The following is a 19969-nucleotide window of genomic DNA, read 5'->3' as shown; positions in this document are numbered from 1 at the left end:
AGGGAGCTCAGGTCAGCTTTTAAATATAAGCACTGTTTCTCTCCTGTGTGTTTCCTCCAGCCTCTGTGTGGTCACCAGCGCTCAGTACGCAGTCTCTCCTTCTCCTCCTCCTCCTCCTCCATGCTCTGCTCTGGCTCTATATCTGGAGAGGTCAGGGTGTGGTCGGTGCCCACCTCCACCTGTCTCGGATGTTTCCAGGCTCACCGCGGAGCAGCAGAGGTCCTCGCCTTCCTGGACGAAGGAGCCATGCTGCTCACTGGCGGCTCAGATCACATGGTGAGATATACATACTGAACCTGGAGCACAAAAGATAAACTTAAAATCTGCAGGTCACAATGGCAGGATCATGATAATATAATGACTTCAAGACTACAAATAAGAGAACTGACGCTCTGATGAAGACTCAGATCAAAACATGCCGGCCGTTTTGTCAGTGCATTAGCTGCAAATAAAATGTGTAAGATTCTGCTTTTTCTAATGGCAGGAAACGTGCACCTGTTTCCTCTTCAGAGCACATCCTCACTTATTCTGAAATTAATAGTCTCTTTATTTCTTTCTTGTTTTCCTGTAACAGCTCCAGCTCTGGTCAGGTGGACTTGGACGCTCAGTCACTGCATTAAAATACGATAAAGTAAGCTCTGATTTCTCTTTTATTCATAATTCATGTCACCTAGCTCATCTTAATCCTGTCTTTTATGTCATAGTGTTTGTGTGTAAGTGAGCGGTTAGGGTTAGGTGTAAGTCATATTGAAGAAAAGATTTTCTATCCGATGTTTTGTTTTATTTCAATCCAACAAGAGGAATGAAAAAGTTCTCTTCTTATCCCTCTAATTGTTTGTGTTTTTCAGTGTGAAGAGGAGCCTCCTCAGAAGAAGCTGAAGTCAGTAAAGTCAGTCTGTGCTGCTCTGTGTGTGGCTGTAAATGGAGACTACGCTGCTGTTGGATACCACAGTGAAGGAATCAAAAACTTCAGTCTTGATGCAGGTGTGTGTTTACATCAGTGTTTCTTAAACTTTTTTTAGACCAAGGACTTAACCACTAAAATAAAAGTCACAGATCACCTAACTGAATTAAATTGACCCAGTCTTAACCCACCGGTCCGCGACCTTGTCCGTTGTCTATGTTTGATCGTTAATAGGCTGCTGATAACGGGTGAAATTTAGCACCATACCAGGGCAGGCTGTCTGTAAGCTTCACCCATATTTCCTTTTTCAAATGTCACGCTGATGATCTCTGATGTAAATCGTAAACTGGTGAAGCTGCATGAGTGTCGCCAAACCGTTGTTTACAGTGAAGTCCAACAACACTGCATAACAGCCAATTCAAATGATAAAGTTTGAATTTACATATGATCTGATTTAATATTGAAAACATCATATATACATCATATACAATACTCGTTAGTAGGCTTTGTGGTCACTTACAGACGGTCTGAGAAACGCTAAATTTGAAACATATTTTAACAAATTTACTCCGCTCTTTGAGAAAGGTTGGTTAACTCTAAGAGCCTGGAAAAATCACACTTATAAAATTTCATCCCTGGAAAAAACACAAACAAGTAAAGATATGCAAATGAGGGCCAAACGAGAATGAGAAGGAATGACTTCGCATTATTAAATTTAACCATTTACAGGATCTTTTGTCTATATACAGCAGCTCCAGTCACATGAATATTCTTTTCTGCAACATAAAAAATGTACTGAAAAAACTAAAGAAAATAAGCCTTGATTTAAGACACTGTTTTCCAGTGTTTTCTGTTTTTCTTTTTAAAATGTGTTTACTCTTATATTGTGTCTGTATTTTCTGTCTCGCTTGTGTCTTTTATTGCCAAAAGAGGAAATTATAGTTCGGCAAAATCGGGTTTTCCAAGGTTTATATCAAAATAAACCAAGGATATAGGATTGATGTAAAGATGAATAGATAAATGCACAGGTATTATCAAGGTTATAAAGCAGATACAATCGTAACAAAGCTATAAAATATTATTATTACACTGAATAAGAGACATTAAACATGGATGTACTGTACCTGTCTGACTTTAATTCAAGTCACCTGCTCTATTTCTTTCCTAGCTCTCCTATCTTCCTCCACTCTGTATTAATATTGCACAAAATGAAGATAATGTACCTTTAAAAAGATCCCAAAATAGATGTTGTAAACAAAGAAACTATGAACAATTTTTTATCGTGATCTTACATAGGTGAGATGACCTGGGCCTCCAGCGAATACGACATGTCCATCCTGTGCCTGCTGTGGGTCGTTTTGGACGCAGAGCAGACCGAACCTGAGCTGCTGGTGTCTGGAGGAAGCGACAAACGTCTGAGGGTCTGGAGGAGAGAAGAGGGAGAGGAGGGAATGAACGGGCGCCTGAAAGCATCTGGAATGTTTGCTATGCAACGAGGCGCCATCCTGGCACTGGCTCAAAACTCCACTTACTTGGCTTCTGCTTCAGGTAAATGTCGGTGAAGTAAAGAAAATGATATGGTGTTTTAAAGAATGTCCTAAGAACTTCCAGTTTCCAGGTGATATAATGGTAGACGATGTTTTTCCTAAAACATCACTAGTAAATGTTTTATTATTTGCTCTTCTGTATTTCCCTTTGAATTAGACGACTTCACCATTGTTTTGTGGTTGTTGAGCGATCTGGCCGTTGACACTGATCTGGAGCCTCATGCGCTGCTGAGGGGCCACAGTGGAGGAGTCACCTGTCTGGCTTTCAGCCCTGATGGTGGACAGCTACTGTCCGGTGGAAAAGATCAGGTAGAATTATTTAGAAATTTGTGAATTTTTAATCTTATCCAAGTGTTTATGTGCAGGGATGTGATGCTGGCGGTATTTTACCTGCTACATTAGACAAATTATTTTACGTGTCATTTATCTAACCATCACTCTAGAACTTAAACATTGTCAGTGTACAAATATATAAAACTGAGAACCAGTGAGTGTTTATATTAATATTCTGAAATTAAGGTTCACTTTCCAGCTTTTTCCAGAGCTTTTGATTACATCTCATGGCCTTCTTCAGTGAATGAACCACATACAACCACCTTTTCATCATCATGTGGCTGAAGTTCTTCACACAAGTTTAACAAGTGCATTAGTGTCATTTTCTGAAGAAGGCTGTGGGATTTGGTTGAAAGAGTTAGAAAAGGCGAGGAAGTGAACCTTGAGTTTAGAATAGCTGAATGAATCCAAAATGTATATTCTCAACATTGCTTTATTCATGATATGAATGAATAAATAAATATAAATAAATAAACACATAGGCCAAATTGTTCAATTGGCAATACAATTTTCTGTACAGTCAATAATCACTTAATTGACTAATTATATTCCTTTAACTTGAAATATAAATATAAATATCTTTGACATTGTAAGTTTTAATGGTGCATGTCCAGTCGTGCTGGACATGCACCATTAAAACCACTGTGTCAGACTTGGTGCGCGCTGTGTTGTAATCACAAGAGAGTCTTTGTTTCAGGCCCTGATGGTGTGGGATGTGAACTCGTCTCCTGCTGCTCTCTCTAAGTCGCTCCCTCACTCTCACAGAGACTGGATCACCGGCTGTGTTTGGACTCCAGACTGCGTGGTGAGCCGTCATTATTTTACCTTCACGAGTGTCATGAAGAATTGTAACTAACCTGAGTCACAGGTAAAGATCACACATATAGATCAGCCTCCGTCTGTCTCTTCCAGATTAGCTCCTCAAACGATGGGAGGCTTTGTTTATGGGATCTGCAGGCAGGCCAGTGTGTCAGAGAAATCTCCTGGAGGAGTCCTCTTACCTCTGTCTGCTGTCTGGTGAGAGAGTTATACAGCTGTCCATCAGACAAAATAAATATATCTTGTTTTCTAGCAACTAACGGATGTATGGGTAAAGTTCAATCGTTTGTGTACAGAACAGTAATTTAACTGTGTTGTGACAAAGGAAGCATTTGGCTTCATAAAGGAACTTCTGTGTTGACTTGGTGCTTGTTATTTACTGTGTGTAGGGACAGTATGTGATGGCCGGCTGTGCAGAGGGAGCGCTGCACGTGTGGAACTGGGAAAACAACATAGAAATCTGCCACATCACTGCCCACAGGCAGCGGATACACCACTGCTCTCTCCTCACAAATACAAGTAAACTGCACTTTCTATTTCTCTCTCCCTCGTTCTTTCACATTGTACAATTTAATGAGTCACTAAGCTTTATTTTTATATTAATATTTATTCTTGCTTTGGTTTTAAGACAAGAATATTGAAGTCAACCCAGAGGAAATTACTGTATTTACTGCGTCTGATGACAGCACAGTGCAGCTCTGGAAACCACTACAGGTCTGTCGCTCAAAATAAAATCCTTCCAATTTATTGAAATATTTCCGTCATTTTTGTCCTTTTCATTGAGGCCCATGCAAGATTAGTCCTCAGGCTTCTTGATTTAAAAAAAAAAAAAAAGAGTGAACACTGCCACTCATTTTCCAGTTTTTGTCTCCTCCCTCACATCCTGTATTTTGACGTGCAGATGGAGCACTTCAGCACCTTCAACGGTCACAGCGGTGCGATTCGTGGAGTTGTTCGCAAGCAAGGAGCCGCAGAATTCCTCACCGTTTCTGAAGACTGCTCAGTGCAATGCTGGACATGGACGACAAGTAATACTGTAGATTCGGCCTCTGTGTAATATCATTAAGAAAGAAAATAGTTCACGCTGGATAGTTGATCAGTTTAAGACCGCTCTAGTCTTCTCTGTGTCCAGTCACAGTCAGTAAAGGAGCTCCTGGTCACCTGTATCATGAAAAATTATTCTGATATGATTTATTTTACAGCTGTTTTGAAGAGTCTGACGTTTGTTCATTTCATTCTGTCTTCTATGCTCAGAGAGTCCTCTCGGCCTCTCTGGCCCTGTCACAGCCGTGTGCTTCTCTCAGAAAGGCGACTGCTGTCTTGTTGGTTATACGTCCGGTTTGCTGGAGCTGTGGCAGCACAACACAGTGGTCGGCCACAAGCAGGTGAAGAATTGCACAAGAATAAGAATTTATACTGTGTTTGTTTTTGTGTTTGTGTAGTGACGCGGTGTGTCTGTTTGTGTGTGTGTGTATGTGTGTGTGTGTCAGGCTTCAGGCAGCACCATCACAGCGATCTGCCCCATGCCTCACGGCCAGTTTGCTGTCAGCTACATGGAATGTTTTGTTGACGTGTGGAAACTGATGTGGAATGAACAACACAGCACTGCAAGGTAAACGACAACAAAAAAACACGCACCAAAAGCCACCATACAGGACGAACTACGGACTCCATTCTTGTTATTTTATATTTTTTAACCTTTAAACAATCAGACGTTATGAACCAATTCTCATTTACAATAAAGATCTGGTGAAGTAAGACAAGAAAACAATAAACACACTTTTATTAATACCAGCATTCATTTACATGTGACAAATGTGATGAGGAATAGTGCAAACACAAACTTAAAGTTGTCAGTCTTGAAGTAAAACATTTTTTTTCATGAGGAAGTTTTGTTCTGGTTTGGTTTCATATTTTAAATTTGAAGATATTTAAAAACAGCAACAAGCTTTGCAATGAGAATTATACATTATTTGATTAATATGTCAAAATCAATACATTACTTTCAGAGCAACCCATGACCTAAATTTAACATGTAATCAGTCTTGATAGGGATTAATACCTGTATGGATGAGAAGCATCCGTTAACATTAGCAGAATGCTGAATACAACCTCACTGTAACCGGCCACAGTCTGTTTTTCCCTCCTCTGGGAAAGGCAGCGAACTCTCTGGAGCTGCTTCAGAGACGGTGTAAGATCTACAGTGGTATAAAATCAGCATCCCGTCAAAAGTAATAAAAAAAAAAAAAAAAAAAAAAAAAGAAAGAAAAAGTGAGAATACATTTGCATGACATACTTTGCTGTAACTTGTGTCTGTGTAGTGTTTGGGTTTTAAAAGTTTTTAAAAACAACAAATGGGTTTCAGAACATCAGCAGTGGAACACAGCTGAGGATTTCTAGTGAGACTTGAAAAATGGAGACATGAAATGAGGTGTGATGAGTTCTGCACTCTAACCATCTTTATCCTGTGTTTGTGTGGTCGCTCCCAGCCTGGTGAAGGTAACCACGCACACAGTGTCTAAGCCAGTGGTCCAGCTCTGCTACTGCTCTACCCTGATCGGTGTGTCCGAGTCCGGGATCATATTCGACATCAGCTGCCCTGATGAAGACGACTGGAGGCGCAAAGTATCAAAGTAACGCTGCACACTGTACAACAGCATGTACCTGAATCTTTGTCCAGGTTTTTCTGCAGTGGACCAGGGTTTGAATGAATCTTTTTCCAAGTTGATGAAGGCTGATTATTAGGTTTTGAATTTTAGAGAAAACTCGCTTCTTCCTGAAATGCCTTATGTTTTTTATCATTTTGAGAGTTTTAGTTTTGACTTTTCCTTGTTGAATTGCAGCAGAGGAGTGTTAATGAAGGCAAAACCATTTATGGTGGAGGTGATCAGAAAGTTTTGGAAACTGTCTAGAATACTGATGATGAAGTTCTTGTTAGCCTTTTGAATTATTTTAAATCAAACGCAGCCCTAAATTGTCAATCGAGTTACCTCAAGTTAGCTGAAACTGATATTCATTGTTAATGTAAGGGCAGAGTTTAAATTTAATATTTTAAATTTAATTTACACAACTTCACAGTCCTGCTCAGTTGGGTTAAAAGCTCCTCTTGTATTTGTCTTTTTTGCAGCTGGGAGCAACAAGTCAGAATTTTGAGTCTGACCCGTAACGATGAGAAAAGCCTGTGGCTGTTCGGCGAAGCAAACGGAAACATTCACATTGGCTTCCTTGTGAGTTTTACCAAGCCTGCAAATCATATCCTCAGTATCAATGCTTTACATTAAAGATAACATTTCACTGTCATCACTATTTTGATGGTGAAAAGGAAAAGAACAGTAACGATTAAGATTAAGAATTTAGGAAGACTAAAAAACGTCAGTATGTTTGCCCTAACTCTCAGGTCATGCTTGGAAATAAAATATTGTGTATTAGCTTGGACACAGAATGATTATAGAGCTAAGCAGACTTTTACCTTCCTAGATAAAAACAAAAATACCAGTTTACTTTCTTTTCCTTTTGTCCATCTTAGCGGGCACGTCGTCATCATTACAAATTAAGTCAAAACTCAAGTCCAGCGCACCACAAACTTTGTTTTTGGTCAAAATAAATGCTGTTTGATGATGGTGTCCTCTCTTTCTTCAGTTTACCATAGGCTCCAAAAGTTGTCTATATTCAGCTTTCAGTTCGGTGGAACTGGAGTGGGAGGAGGCGGAGGAGGAGAAGGATAAGAACAGAAGCCCCATAACAGCTGTAACTGTGGACAGAGGTACAAACTAGGAACGTTTGGTATTTTTGCTTTAAAAATGGCTTAAATGATGAATTGATCGTTGAATCGTTGAAACACAAACATCAATACTGTTTTCAGGGCGGCTGTTGCAATTACACTTCAAGCAAAACCATAGCTACTAGAACTACTGCTGCCTCTGTACATGCCGGCTTTTTATTTTATTGTTTTAATATGTGATCATCTAATGTGTTGAATGTTCTTTCAGATTTCATGGTGTGTGGAGACATGAAGGGAAACATGTGGTTCAACCAGCCTGCAGAGGTTTCATCATGGAGCAGCAGAAAACCTGTAAGAGACTCTTGACTCTGACACACGATTGCTGCATATTTTCATATCGCAGTGGTGGAAAGTAACTAAGTACATCTACCCAACTACTGTAATGGATTACAATTAATATTGGCAATATTGAACTGTTCTTTTTCTGGGAAGGAATGAGTCTACAACAAGCATCTTAAATAACTGAAAGTCCAATGTTACCATGACTTTCATGTCTATGATGAGTGTTTGTAAACATCTGATGATAACTGAATTCTTCTCCAGCACATGACTGAGAAAAATACTGTACTTTTAACTCCAATACTTTTATCTCACAGCTATGTTTACTAATTATGTCACAGATTAATATTTTACATCATATGGAAAACAGATGAGTTTATAAAATATGCAGTGTTACAGAATCAATTACCCAACAATGTATAAAAAAGTTAAAACCAGCTCCACCTCAACCAACTAGACCACCAACAGTAACATGCTGCCTACACACTGATGCATCAGTGATAATAATCCAATGATATAATGCAGTATATAAAAGGCAGACACGCACAGGGGCCATTTCTGCAGAACCACTACTTTGACTTTGATATTCATATTTTTTGTACATTTTGCTAATATTTAATATTTCTGTACTTTTACTTAAGGATCTCGATTAAAATCTTGCTCCACCACTGTTACATTGTAACACTGTGAATGAAATCAAAAAAAAAAGAAAAGTTACTGTCTGTTAACTTTCCAACATACAGTTTTTAATGAGGTACAGAAATTTTCATTGTTAATTTAACTAATAAAAGGTCATAGAATAGTGAAAAGGGCACATCACATCTTCCCAGGTGACGTCTTTAAAAAGCAAACCATGCTTTGTCTGAACTGCAATTTAAAAACCCCAAAACATTAAAATTTCAGTGATGAAAAGAAGCAAATCCTCACATAAGAGAAGGTGGAACCACCAAAGTTTGGTATTTTTGCGCAATAAATCATTAATGGATTATCTACAAGAATCAATTGTTGATTCATTTTCTCTTGATTGAATAATCATTTTAGTGCTACTTTTAAATCACAATTTCAGATTTGAAATTTCCCTTAAAAAACACCCGACCTGCAAGTAATCAGCTGCTGTACTTTGTCATTTTTATTTTTACCCTCAGGCTCACAGTGACAGGATCAGTGTGCTGAAACTCACCAACAGCACCATCGTCTCAGCCTCCTACGACAGGACAGTGAAGCTGTGGGACAGAATCACCAAGAAACAGGTACGTTATAGTCTTAAACGATAAGTCTGGTGATGTTCTGCGGTTTTTGTTTTGTCACTGAAACCCATGAAAAGACCAAAACCAACAAAGAATGGATCCTGCTCAGTATTATTGATTGTGTATCCAAACGACCTATTTGGTCTGGATTTCAGACCAGAATATGATGAATGTGCTGGGCCTGGGAACCAGAGACACAGTAGGGAACTCAAAAAGTACTGAGAGTTGGGATTTGTATAGTATAGTGCAATAAAGATAGACTTTTAGATTTATTGGCTCAGACTTGAACTTTTAGATATTATTTTAAAGTTGGACTTTCTTCTTATGCAGCGTTTTGACAAATGTATCCATTCCCCTGAAATAATGTTTATTTTTTCAAATATTTGAACCAATATTTTAATAACTTTTCTACACTCTCTTTCTCTTCCCTCCTGCAGGTGGGTATCTTTGTGTGTGGAGGTCCTGTCCTGGTTTTGGAGGTGAATCCAGAAAAACCCACTGAACTAGTTTGTGGTGATGGACAGGGAAAGATCTACTTTCTCTCCTGGAGGGAATAATCCTCTCGATCTTACACACAAAATTCAGGATTTAGGAAAAACTCTATCATTACAATAACCAAAGATTATAGAAATGTTGTGCTTCTTTTTTGTTTCAATGAAAGTAAATGTGCAATAAAATGTATAACTAAAACAAGTTGAAATATTAACATCTCATACACAGGGTTGACTGTTTTACAGTTGTAATTATGTTATGTCTACATGTGCCTCTAATTAAGATGATTAGAAACTTGCAAATATAACAAGCAAGTATAAAAACAAGCTATAAAAATGTTATGTTATAGTTTCATGCAAGCTTAATTTATGAATGGGTTTTTTATTTGAAAATTATAATGGAATGAAAATAGGAAGGTGTGATGAGAAACATTTGAATTGGAATGAGTTCATTAACCATAATGGATATTTTCTTTGACAATATGACAATAAATCATGTGCAGTTGACACTTTGTTGTTTGGTTTAATAGAGAAACATGAGTTTACCTATAAAAATATTCTATAAAATACTTTATTCATGTTTAACTAATTTGTCAGTGATAGATCTAGAGCTACTAGCATTTCTTTTGATAAACGAAGGGGTAGCGACTGTCATGTTATTGTCAGATTTTGGCGAGACCCTCTGAAATGGTGAGAGATGAATGTCAGACATGTAAACAGCTTATCATCTGCGTGTATGCAAGCTCATTTTATCATCTGTTTTACAACTCTGTTATCTGTTGATAATGAGCCACAGTAAAACATGTTAAGTAAATAAAACTAGACATTGAATTGATATGATTTCACCATTAAATAAATTTAAAGATGGAACCATAAAAATCACTATTTAATCTTAATTATGCTTCAACGTGTTTTTTCATAGACCGTCTTATCTTAAGGGACAAATTACAAATTATGAGTTTACATTTAGCAACCCAGTAGTATATAAAGTTATTACAATCCCCAAACATCCCCACCTTTACCGGCTACAGCATTAAAGTTTCAGATTATATTGCAATGCATTCTTCACTGGTTTACCAAATAAGACCATTAGCCAGCTACAGCTTATTCCGAATGCTGCTGTTAGGTTCTGACTAAAGCTAAGAGAATATTACTCCAGTTCTCAGGTCTTTGCATTGGCTTCCAGTCAGATACAGAATTGAATTCAAAGTTTTACTTATTATCTAAAAGTCACTAAATGGTCTGGGCCCTAATGTATTTCTGAGAAATTCAATGTATATAAGCCTAAAAGGTTAGATATCACCTACTGCATTATCTGTGTTGTTATACTTTTTTTTTTACAATGTTATCTTATGATGCTTTTTACTTTTACTTACTTACCTTTCTTTTTTTTCTTTTTTTTTCTTTAACTTTTTTATGATTCTTCTATTTCTGTTATGCACATTGAATGACTTCTGTGTATGATAATGCGCTATACAAATAAATTTCCCTTGCTTTGCCTTGCCTAAAGACACACACACATTAAGGTCTAAATAAATTTAATCAGTAATATACATCATTCTATATATTTAAAATAGAATTGATAAATGAATAAATATGTACAAAATGTGTATTTGTGCTTTTGCCATATGTGATACACAAAAAACATACACGCAGACTTAATTTGCATCATATGTTTTGATTCAGTCAAAAGGGCATAAACACCTCAATAAAAAATAAATAAATAAAAGTATTTCGTCTTTCATTGGCCGAAATGTTTTAGCGCGGGCAGTCGAAAAAGTACGAGCAGCACTTGAAAGCAGCATCAGGCTGATCAACAGTCCTCAGGTGAGACAGACACACCCTCTCCTGGAGGACAAAACACAGCAAAACACAGGTAGAAGAACAAAAACTGGATCCGCCGGTCTCTGTGCGCTTTATGAAAACCCACACGGAAGTCACAAGGATCAGTGGGAAGTCTCTGATCTCCAGCTTTTTTTTCACTGAGCAGGGAGGCTCTTTACCTCCACATCACAGCGAGTGGAAACAACCGACAGTATCGACACGGGAACCATGTCTAGGACCTAAACTCTGCCGAGGACTGAAACACTAATATTAATCCACTGCCGTCGGTTAACCAGCGGAGTAAACAAGGACAGACGAAGAGTCGCCAATGGTGAGTTGAAGGTTGAACTTAAACGTTTGCCTGTCGCTTCTTCTCGACACAAACTGCATGATAATGATTGAAAATGCGGGTTAATGTTTTCATAAATAACCGTTAATGACAGGACGTTATTGTTTGACAGGATCGGTACCACGACCTGGACTTGGAGTGTGATGGAGGAGGCGTTGCAGTGAGTAGATTTTCAATGTTTTTAATGTCACTTTAGCAACTTTAGCTGCTACTTAAGCTGCTTTCAGGTTTACAGAGTTAGGTTTTTATTCTCAAAGTCTGTTATTTACGTGTTTTGTGCAGGTTACCGACCTGACATCAGTCTGTGTGACTGAAAATGTCCGTATACAAAACAAATGCACGGTGCGGTTCACTAATATGGACACTGACTCATTTTCTTGACAATAAACAATGACTGTGAAGATAAAGCGCTGACTGTCATCTTTAGTTTGAGTGTCATGGCCGGATCAACTTCCTAGAGGGTCATGGGGCAAAAATCTGTGTTCGGGCACCTACTGACCCCCACTAGACATTATTTCTTTAAGTACCCATAAACAAACCTGTGCTCTAGAGCTGAAATAATTAGTTGATTAACTGGCATAATTTTTTGATAAATGATAACTTGTCATTTTTAAAGGAAAGTGTTAAAGGTTAATTGACTCTAGCTGCTCAAATGTGAATATTTGCTAGATTGAGTTCAGTTCTGTTTTTGGCAGCTGGTCAGACAAAACAAGGAAATTGTTAACATTGTAGACATGTTAACTTGGGCTTCAGGGAATAATGACAGGCATTTCGCACTGTTTTATGATATGTTTTATATTACATACTAAATCAATGTGTAATCAATGGATTATGAAAGAAAATAATTGTCAGATTTATTGATGATGAAGATAATTGTTGGTTGTAGCCTGATAATACTGTGTAGAAATAATATTATTCTAATTAATATATATATATATATATATATATATATATAAAATATTCTAATAGAGTTAATTACTTGAAAAATTAAAGCAAATAATAAAACACAAAATTGCAACTAATTAGCATAATATAAAGTATGTCAATGATGGTATTGTAACTCGATTTTGACACAGGGTGCCTCTGCAACACTAAGGTACAAGATGGAGGGTGGAGGACCCAACAGAGTTTATATTGTACTTCAGTAGTGCACATGACAATCATCAGGTTTTCAAGCCCAGGCATGAAACCAGCTTCAAGTCCAGACTTGAAGCTGGACTCTGAGATGTGAATAAAAAAACACATCCTATATCCATAAAATCTTCAGTGAACTGTCACTCAGCTCAGTCCCCATATAAAGCTGGTGATCAGTGGGACAGATTTATGCTGCTGACTCACAGGTCATGACAGTGTATATTTACACCTCCGTTACCCACTCATACTGAAAGTGGCTTCAATGTCAGTACTGACACCTGCTTGACAGACAACAACAGTGGAGATGGTTCTTGTTTTTATGATTTCATCTGTAACATTTTTGAGGTACATTTTTAGTTCAAATACATTTTTAATATATTTTTTTCTCTTCTTTTACTTCTTCTCCCCTCATTCAGCAAAAAGCAGCGTTATTCGGTGGGATGTTCAAGAGATCCTCTAAGTCTGCAGAACCATCTGCTCAAGCACAGGTGTTGTTGTAGTTTTAACGTTTACTTTATTTAATTTAAAGCTAGAGATGAGCTACTACGCTGTAGAGCTGAGCAATATGACAGTTTATACAGTGGTTTGATAGAAACTTGTCAGCTCTTTAGTATCATTAGTTGTACTGTACGTAGTCATTGTCCTCAGTGTTGTAAGTCACTGACTAGTACTTAATGGCAATACTGCATTTACAGGATTTTTTTGTGTGTTTTTTTTTTTTTTTGTGTTCACAAGATTAAGACTAGATTAGAATAAAACAACAGTAACTATTATTTTGTTTAGGCATAATAGTCACAATATAATGTAATCTTAGGTTTACAATATTTGATTCTACATAAACTCACACAAATACTTTATGCTGACATTACAGGACAATTTATCGGCCAATGGTGAACTTTCAAAGAGCAACGACAGTCTGGCATCCAACAACGACTCCAAGGTGTGTAAACTCTTTGTGTTGTGCTTTGTTTCAGTTTTCTGTTCAAACCTTATTTCAGTTTTCTGATCACCACTGACTACTGTAACCTGAGGAAATATTGTGTCACATTATTTTTCAGTGACAGTGACTGACATATGAATTCATGTTTCAGGACAAAGGAGGCGTGTTTAAAGGAATGTTTAAGAAGGCGACCAGATCCGCCAAAGACGATCAACCACAGGTTTGTAGTGGCCTTCTTCAACTTACTGTGCTGTACAGCTTGTTTTTTATATTTAAAAAAAATGTGACTGGTTACTAGAACTGTAATGATTTGTTGATTAATCAATTAGTTAACAGAAACTTTGCTTAACAATCAATTGTAAAACCATTTTTCAAACAAAAATGTCAAACATCTGCTGGTTCCTAAGTCTTAAATGTGAGGATTTGCTGCTTTTCTTTGTTTTAAACAATTTTAAATTGAATATTTTGGGTTAAACACTTAATTTATTAATTGAAAATGTAAACCATTAGGAAATCATCAATGAAAACATTGTCCTACATGAATACCACATGTGCAGCCAGAGGTTACTGTAGGTCACAGAAAAGGAAAGGTGTGTCAGGCTGCCTTTACTTTTAACAAACAAGGCATCAAAATCCAGTAGAAGATTTTCATTCGTTTATTTCAGGGGTCCCCAAACCTTTTCCTGTGAGGGCCACATAACTTTTCCCTTCTCTGATGGGGGGCCGGGTTCAGTTTATAACAGAAAAAGTGTGACGATCGCAGGGGTGCCTAAACGTAAAAATGTATTGTTTTCTAGAAAGCCACACATAACCAAATAACCCTTTCCGGGTTCTTCACAGAAAAAAAGGTCAGGAAATAAATAATAACACTATTAATTAAATAAATAATAATAGTTCAGGGGGCCGGGCCGAATGTGGGGGCGGGCCGTATCCGGCCCGCGGGCCTTAGTTTGGGGACCACTGGTTTATTTACATGTTTTATTTATTTATATTAGTTTTGTAATTCTCTAAACCTCTAGTAATTACTGTAAGACTCTGACCTGAGTCCTTGCAATGTGTGATTAAAAATACATCAATAAATATGATACATACAGTATATATTTAAATATGAGTGTTTCCAAAGTTGGTACTCAACTTTTTTGTGTTCACAGGCCACCCTCTCATTACAAAATCCTGAACTCTCTGCCAGTAGCGACAGCTTAACAGACAATAACAAGTCGTCGAAGGTGAGTTCAGTTTCTGCTCTGTGATACTTTTGCTTCTCCCACACAGGTCAGTCACGTTAGTCTTTGAAACTAAACCTTTCTCTGCCATTTTGTCTCCAGGACAAATCAGGTGTGTTCAGTGGGATACTGAAACGATCTCCCAAACCAGGACATGTCCGGAGGCCTTCACAGGTGAAACACAATCTTCTATTACATGGTCTATTACATGTACGACACACACCGGGGGAAATACAATTATCAGCTTCATTTCTGCCGTGTAACATGTGGTGTAATAAACTGACGGATCGTCTTACGTTTCAGGATCTTTTGGACGATAAGCTCTCGGTCAGTACCGACAGTCTGTCTGAGAACGCCAACACTAAGGTGAGTCTTATCAGCCAAATTAATATTTTTAAAATGTTCATTTAGGAAATATTTTTTTAAGTTATAAGCAATCTTTAAACATCTTTATCAACAAAGCCAGCGTAGATCAATCAGGGATCATAGCCTGAACAAAAGTTGTGATACGATACATAAGATATAACGGATAAGACCAAGATACAACAAAACACTGAAAAAATATAATTAAAACCGAATAATTTTAATAATATAAAATTAAACAGTACATTTAATAAACAAATAAATTTATGTGATATTTGGTTATGTGATTTCCATGTTTTCAGACAGAAGTTGGCATTAGAGGGTAGAAACATTTATTTGTACAAAAACACTGAGATATTTCGCCAGTGACATGCTGGGGATTTCTGATGTGCAGAGCTCGACTCATTGAACAGAGGATTTGGGGCGTGTGTTGTTTTTGTTTTTGTGTGTTGGGAAAGAGCGAGGGAAACCTGCATTCATCAGCAATTTGAAAGAAAGTACTGGCCGATGTGTGAATCCCTGTCTGTCCATCTGAAAGCTGCATCAGTTCAAAAATAAAAAAAATAGACACTATTTGATCTCAAGCAACATATAATAGTGTGAGTAATTACGACGTGACTTTTTTTTCCTTTCTTCAGGAGTCAGGCGGGATGTTCAGTGGGATGTTTAAAAAATCCCCAAAGCCCTTTGGAGCAAGAACACAATCTCAGGTGAGAGTTGTACATTTAGCTCATTCACTTTAACCTGCTTCACATCAGTAGGAGACAATAAGATTAATTGGTTGGAGATGCTTGTTTCTCTCCTTCAGGATGATTTGGCTGCACCAAGTGAGCTCTCGGGCAGCACCGACAATCTTTCTGTAAATGGAAACACTAAGGTGAGCTTTTCTGAACCTTCACTGTATAATGTTACACTACCAGACTGTAATCTGTAACATCTGAGCCGAACTTTAGAGCGATTTTGGAACGTTTATACTAATGCTGCACTGAATATAATGTGCATATAATGTGACTTTTTCCGTCTTCAGGAGTCAGGTGGGATGTTCAGTGGAATATTTAAAAAATCTCCGAAGCCCTTCGGCGTGAGGACACAATCTCAGGTGAGAGTTGCGCATCTCACTTGTCTCACATTTAGTTGTATTACATTACTGGGACATGATAAAGTAGTTGGTTGACATTTGTTTTGTCACTTTCAGGACGACTTGTCTGCACCCAGCGAGCTCTCAGGCAGCAATGACAATCTTTCTGAGAACAATACGAAGGTGAGGTTTGTTAAAAACCGCTTCCTCCATCCTCCACTGAAACAGTAACTTCAACCATCGACATTAATAATGTAACTGTTAATGTTGCCTGTTGTTTTCCCAGGAGAAAGGAGGACTCCTGAGTGGCGTGTTCAGGAAAAAAGGTGCCAAATCTCAGTCTCAGGTAAGTGACCTGCGACTTCACTTGGATTCAAGGATGAACTGATTAGGTTTTAGTGGTCAAAGGTCAAGGTCACTGTGACTTCACAAAACACATTTTTGGCCAATAACTGTAGATTTCATTCGCTAATTAAAACACAATTTAACATAAATGTCTAATAGGATAAAATGATGAAGTGGTGAGATTTTATATCCAAATTGTCCATTTCACTGTGACATCATAATGTTCTGTAAAAACATTTCTGGCCATTATTCAATGCTGTTGCTGTTGGATCCCCTTCACTTTATTAGCCTAGTCTTTTATAGTCTATTGGTAGCCATGCGCACAGACCTGGTGGTTATTTTATTTTGTTTTTACATCATGAGTGTTTTAATGTCTCACTCTTTTTTAGGATGATTTGTCTATGGATGGTGAACTCTCTGCCAGCAGTGACAGTCTCACAGAGAAGTCTTCAAAGGTGAGTGATGAGGCATGCTTGTGTTTAGTTAGTTCAAGACATTTTCACTTGGACCTGCACTGCATTAAACAGCTGACGATGTCACGTTGTAACTGGAACTGCTTTGTGTAATCCGTCAGGGTGGAGTCGCAGCAAAAATCCTCAAGAATCCTTTCACTTCCTCCTCTCAGGTCATTTTCTCTCTCGGTCAATGCTGCATCATATCAAGTACTCTACCAGCCTGATGGTCATGTTTTCTGACTGGTCAAATGCTGTTGTTGTGTCTTGTATTATATCAGGAAAAGGACAAGACTGAACACTCAGGAGACTCAAATGAGAATACCTCTTCCACAGAGAAGCCCAAAGCCAAGCAGGTTGGTTGTTACATAACTGAATTAAGACTGTACCGAGACATGGTGGTGTGAAAACCGGCTTTCTAAAATTAGTAACAGGCTCATAGAAATGATGATGGAATATTCTTTATCTGAATGTTTAGGAATAAGAACTGCCGTGATGTGAAGATGAGAATCAGGGCTAGAAACCTGCTTTGCTTTTTGTTTTTTTTAAGTGGGCAGAAACAGTGTCTTTGTTTTATTTCAGAACGGTCTGAGTGCGATGATGAAGAGCACGTTCTCCACTGACAGACAGGTAAGAGTTTACATTTGCTTCATGTCATCAGTTCATCTCTCCCATCACACTCCCCTGAAACTAAAGTGTCTCTTGCAGAAAGAAGTTTAAATGTGAAGTAATCCACTGATGATGTAAAGCTGGATATAGTTCTACTGGAGCGACTGTTGTTTATCCACTAATTACAATAATTGGCTCCATCAGCAGGAGAAGAATGCAGACACTGATGGTGAGGAGACATCGGACAATGGAGAGGGTCAGCCTGGTCACAAACAGGTGAGTGAAGTTTTTAAATGTTAATTTCTTGTCTTTTTGTTTGGTTTCAGCAGTTTTCATTCATGTATGTGGTCTTCATTTTATGTTTATTTCTTTTCTCGTGTTCAGAATAAACTTGCTGGGGCAATGACGAAGCTGAATCCGTTTCGATCTGCGAACAAAGTGAGGATGGTTTGGATTGTAATCCTTTGATAGTGCTCAAGAAATATTATGTATGATATGTTAAAAGAACTGCTCAGCTTCATTTATGTGTTTTTCATAAAATAATGATTTCTGTGCAGAGTGAGAAGCAGACAGGCTCTGATGACGAAGAACCACCTGCAAGCAGTGACAAGTCATCCGGAAACAAACAGGTGCTTTGTTCCTCTTTCTGTTATTTTATCAATTTTATAAACATTTTAACTTTTAACAGATTATTTTTATTTATTATTATCAGAGGACGCTTCATTGTCAATTAGAAAAGCCTCTGTTTTATTTAGCTGTTTTTAATCAGGGAGAGGTTTGCTGCTTTTCTGTTCATGCTACTACACACCAGAGGTGGCATCAGGGGTTTAGTGTCTTGCTTTACCACCACTGGTGCGTGTGTTCGTGTGCTCGTGCGTGTGCGTGTGTGTGCGTGCATGTTTGAACGGGTGAATGAAAGGCATTGTGAAGCACTTTGTCCTGCCTACGTACAAAAGAGGGAAAAGGTCACAAGTCAGATGCTAAAGTTTTTAACAAACATTTTACCCACAGGCTCTACCTTCAGTCCAGCATAACTTGTCTTGCCTGGTCTTGTTGAGCTCTGCATACCTCAAGTCTTTCAACTACATTTTTCAGAGAACAGCTTCAAATCTCTTCAGCTTCTCTTGTTTTGCACCAAACAGGATCTTTTGGCGGGGCAGTGTTAGGCTTTTTTTACCAAATTCACAGTAAAGAGAGGTCAAGAAAATAAAGGGAGAGGGGGGTGGGGGTGGGGGGGAAGCTATAAAACATGGCAGTCTGACTGGTTTCTGATAGTGTATGAATAAAACTGAAGCCAACTGATTAAAAAGTTCAGCCTTGACTTTTCTCTGCAGACATATTTGTTGAACAGCCTCTTAGCAACCAAGTCTCCTTGTCTGCTCAGGAGGTTAATAGTCTTGTGTTGACATACTTTTGTTTGCAATGTTCATTACAGCTCATTAGTTCTCATAACATTACTGTTGGCCTCTGATCATCTGTCTGTGCCCTCTGGTTTCAACAGAATAGACAAATTAAAGCTTCACTGCAGATGCAAAACAAAAATGTTGAGGCATCCACTGAAACCTTTGAATTATATTTTCTTCCTCTCAGAACGCCATGATTGGAGCCATGTCCAAACTGAATCCATTCCGCTCTGCAAATAAAGTAATTGTGCCGTTAAATGTGTTTGGTGATGGTGGAGGTGGTAGTGAGGTTACCGTGACTATGATAGTGGTGATGGGACAGTGATAAAGGTAATGGTGGTGGTGATGTTTGTAGGGATTCTTTTGTGAATTTCAATGAGTAGCACTGATGTGCTGAACTCATAATGGACCATAACAGTAGTTTTCCATGTTGACTCCAGACTTTACATAGACTTTTAATCACAGCTAACCATTGTGCGAATAGATTTTTATGTTTATTTTTTCTATCCTCTGAGAAAACCATTGGTTTCCATTCATTTCAGTACAATATGAAGAAATGGGCGGCAAAGTGATTTGCTGTTGTGGTGCTAAAGTACTTTAAAAACCACAGATATGAAAGGTGATTGTGGTTGATACAGTTTAATATCTAATATTTGATTTCCTCTGTTCAGAAAGACACTGAAGACACAGAGACGCTCAAGGAGAACGAGAAACAAGTGGAAGGGAAGCCGAAACCGGTCAGTCTATTTATTGCATCACTCATGAGTCATCAGTGACCACACACACACACAGACACACACACACACACACACACACACACACACACACACACACACACACACACACAC

At 38.1% G+C, this 19969-nt stretch overlaps 2 protein-coding genes across 4 annotated transcripts in view; both read left to right on the top strand.

The window, feature by feature from the left end:
* The window catches only part of tep1 (telomerase-associated protein 1), a 29996-nt gene extending 20088 nt beyond the window's left edge, over window positions 1-9908 (top strand). The window contains exons 39-56 of the mRNA XM_023424424.2: window positions 61-276; window positions 575-631; window positions 849-984; window positions 2201-2452; window positions 2609-2760; window positions 3482-3589; window positions 3697-3801; window positions 3993-4122; window positions 4232-4317; window positions 4505-4631; window positions 4858-4988; window positions 5094-5215; window positions 6093-6236; window positions 6731-6830; window positions 7243-7366; window positions 7593-7675; window positions 8809-8913; window positions 9348-9908. Of these exons, the coding sequence (XP_023280192.1) occupies window positions 61-276; window positions 575-631; window positions 849-984; window positions 2201-2452; window positions 2609-2760; window positions 3482-3589; window positions 3697-3801; window positions 3993-4122; window positions 4232-4317; window positions 4505-4631; window positions 4858-4988; window positions 5094-5215; window positions 6093-6236; window positions 6731-6830; window positions 7243-7366; window positions 7593-7675; window positions 8809-8913; window positions 9348-9467 (2298 nt within the window). The 3' untranslated portion in view covers window positions 9468-9908. The remainder of the gene's footprint in view (window positions 1-60; window positions 277-574; window positions 632-848; window positions 985-2200; window positions 2453-2608; window positions 2761-3481; window positions 3590-3696; window positions 3802-3992; window positions 4123-4231; window positions 4318-4504; window positions 4632-4857; window positions 4989-5093; window positions 5216-6092; window positions 6237-6730; window positions 6831-7242; window positions 7367-7592; window positions 7676-8808; window positions 8914-9347) is intronic.
* Window positions 9909-11323: 1415 nt separating this feature from the next.
* Window positions 11324-19969, top strand: part of apol1 (apolipoprotein L, 1) — a 17692-nt gene continuing 9046 nt past the window's right edge. The window contains exons 1-22 of one of the 3 annotated variants that reach the window (XM_023424428.2): window positions 11325-11556; window positions 11687-11734; window positions 13125-13196; window positions 13580-13648; window positions 13800-13868; window positions 14800-14874; window positions 14974-15045; window positions 15175-15237; window positions 15873-15944; window positions 16043-16111; window positions 16262-16333; window positions 16430-16495; window positions 16599-16658; window positions 17047-17112; window positions 17232-17282; window positions 17391-17465; window positions 17692-17739; window positions 17926-17994; window positions 18103-18156; window positions 18276-18347; window positions 19309-19362; window positions 19793-19858. In XM_023424428.2, the coding sequence (XP_023280196.1) occupies window positions 11554-11556; window positions 11687-11734; window positions 13125-13196; window positions 13580-13648; window positions 13800-13868; window positions 14800-14874; window positions 14974-15045; window positions 15175-15237; window positions 15873-15944; window positions 16043-16111; window positions 16262-16333; window positions 16430-16495; window positions 16599-16658; window positions 17047-17112; window positions 17232-17282; window positions 17391-17465; window positions 17692-17739; window positions 17926-17994; window positions 18103-18156; window positions 18276-18347; window positions 19309-19362; window positions 19793-19858 (1365 nt within the window). In that variant the 5' untranslated portion in view covers window positions 11325-11553. Of the gene's footprint in view, window positions 11557-11686; window positions 11735-13124; window positions 13197-13579; window positions 13649-13799; window positions 13869-14799; window positions 14875-14973; window positions 15046-15174; window positions 15238-15872; window positions 15945-16042; window positions 16112-16261; window positions 16334-16429; window positions 16496-16598; window positions 16659-17046; window positions 17113-17231; window positions 17283-17390; window positions 17466-17691; window positions 17740-17922; window positions 17995-18102; window positions 18157-18275; window positions 18348-19308; window positions 19363-19792; window positions 19859-19969 lie in introns of all 3 variants that reach the window. The other 2 variants (XM_023424427.2, XM_087178820.1) reach the window with 2 other exon arrangements.

The sequence above is a fragment of the Seriola lalandi genome, unplaced genomic scaffold, assembly GCF_002814215.2.
Source record: "Seriola lalandi dorsalis isolate HSWRI2012SDOR001 ecotype SW California unplaced genomic scaffold, Sedor1 jcf7180002054736, whole genome shotgun sequence".
Classification (NCBI taxonomy): Eukaryota; Metazoa; Chordata; class Actinopteri; order Carangiformes; family Carangidae; genus Seriola; species Seriola lalandi.
Note: the sequence above shows the minus strand (reverse complement) of the source record. Positions and strands in the feature narration are given on the sequence as shown.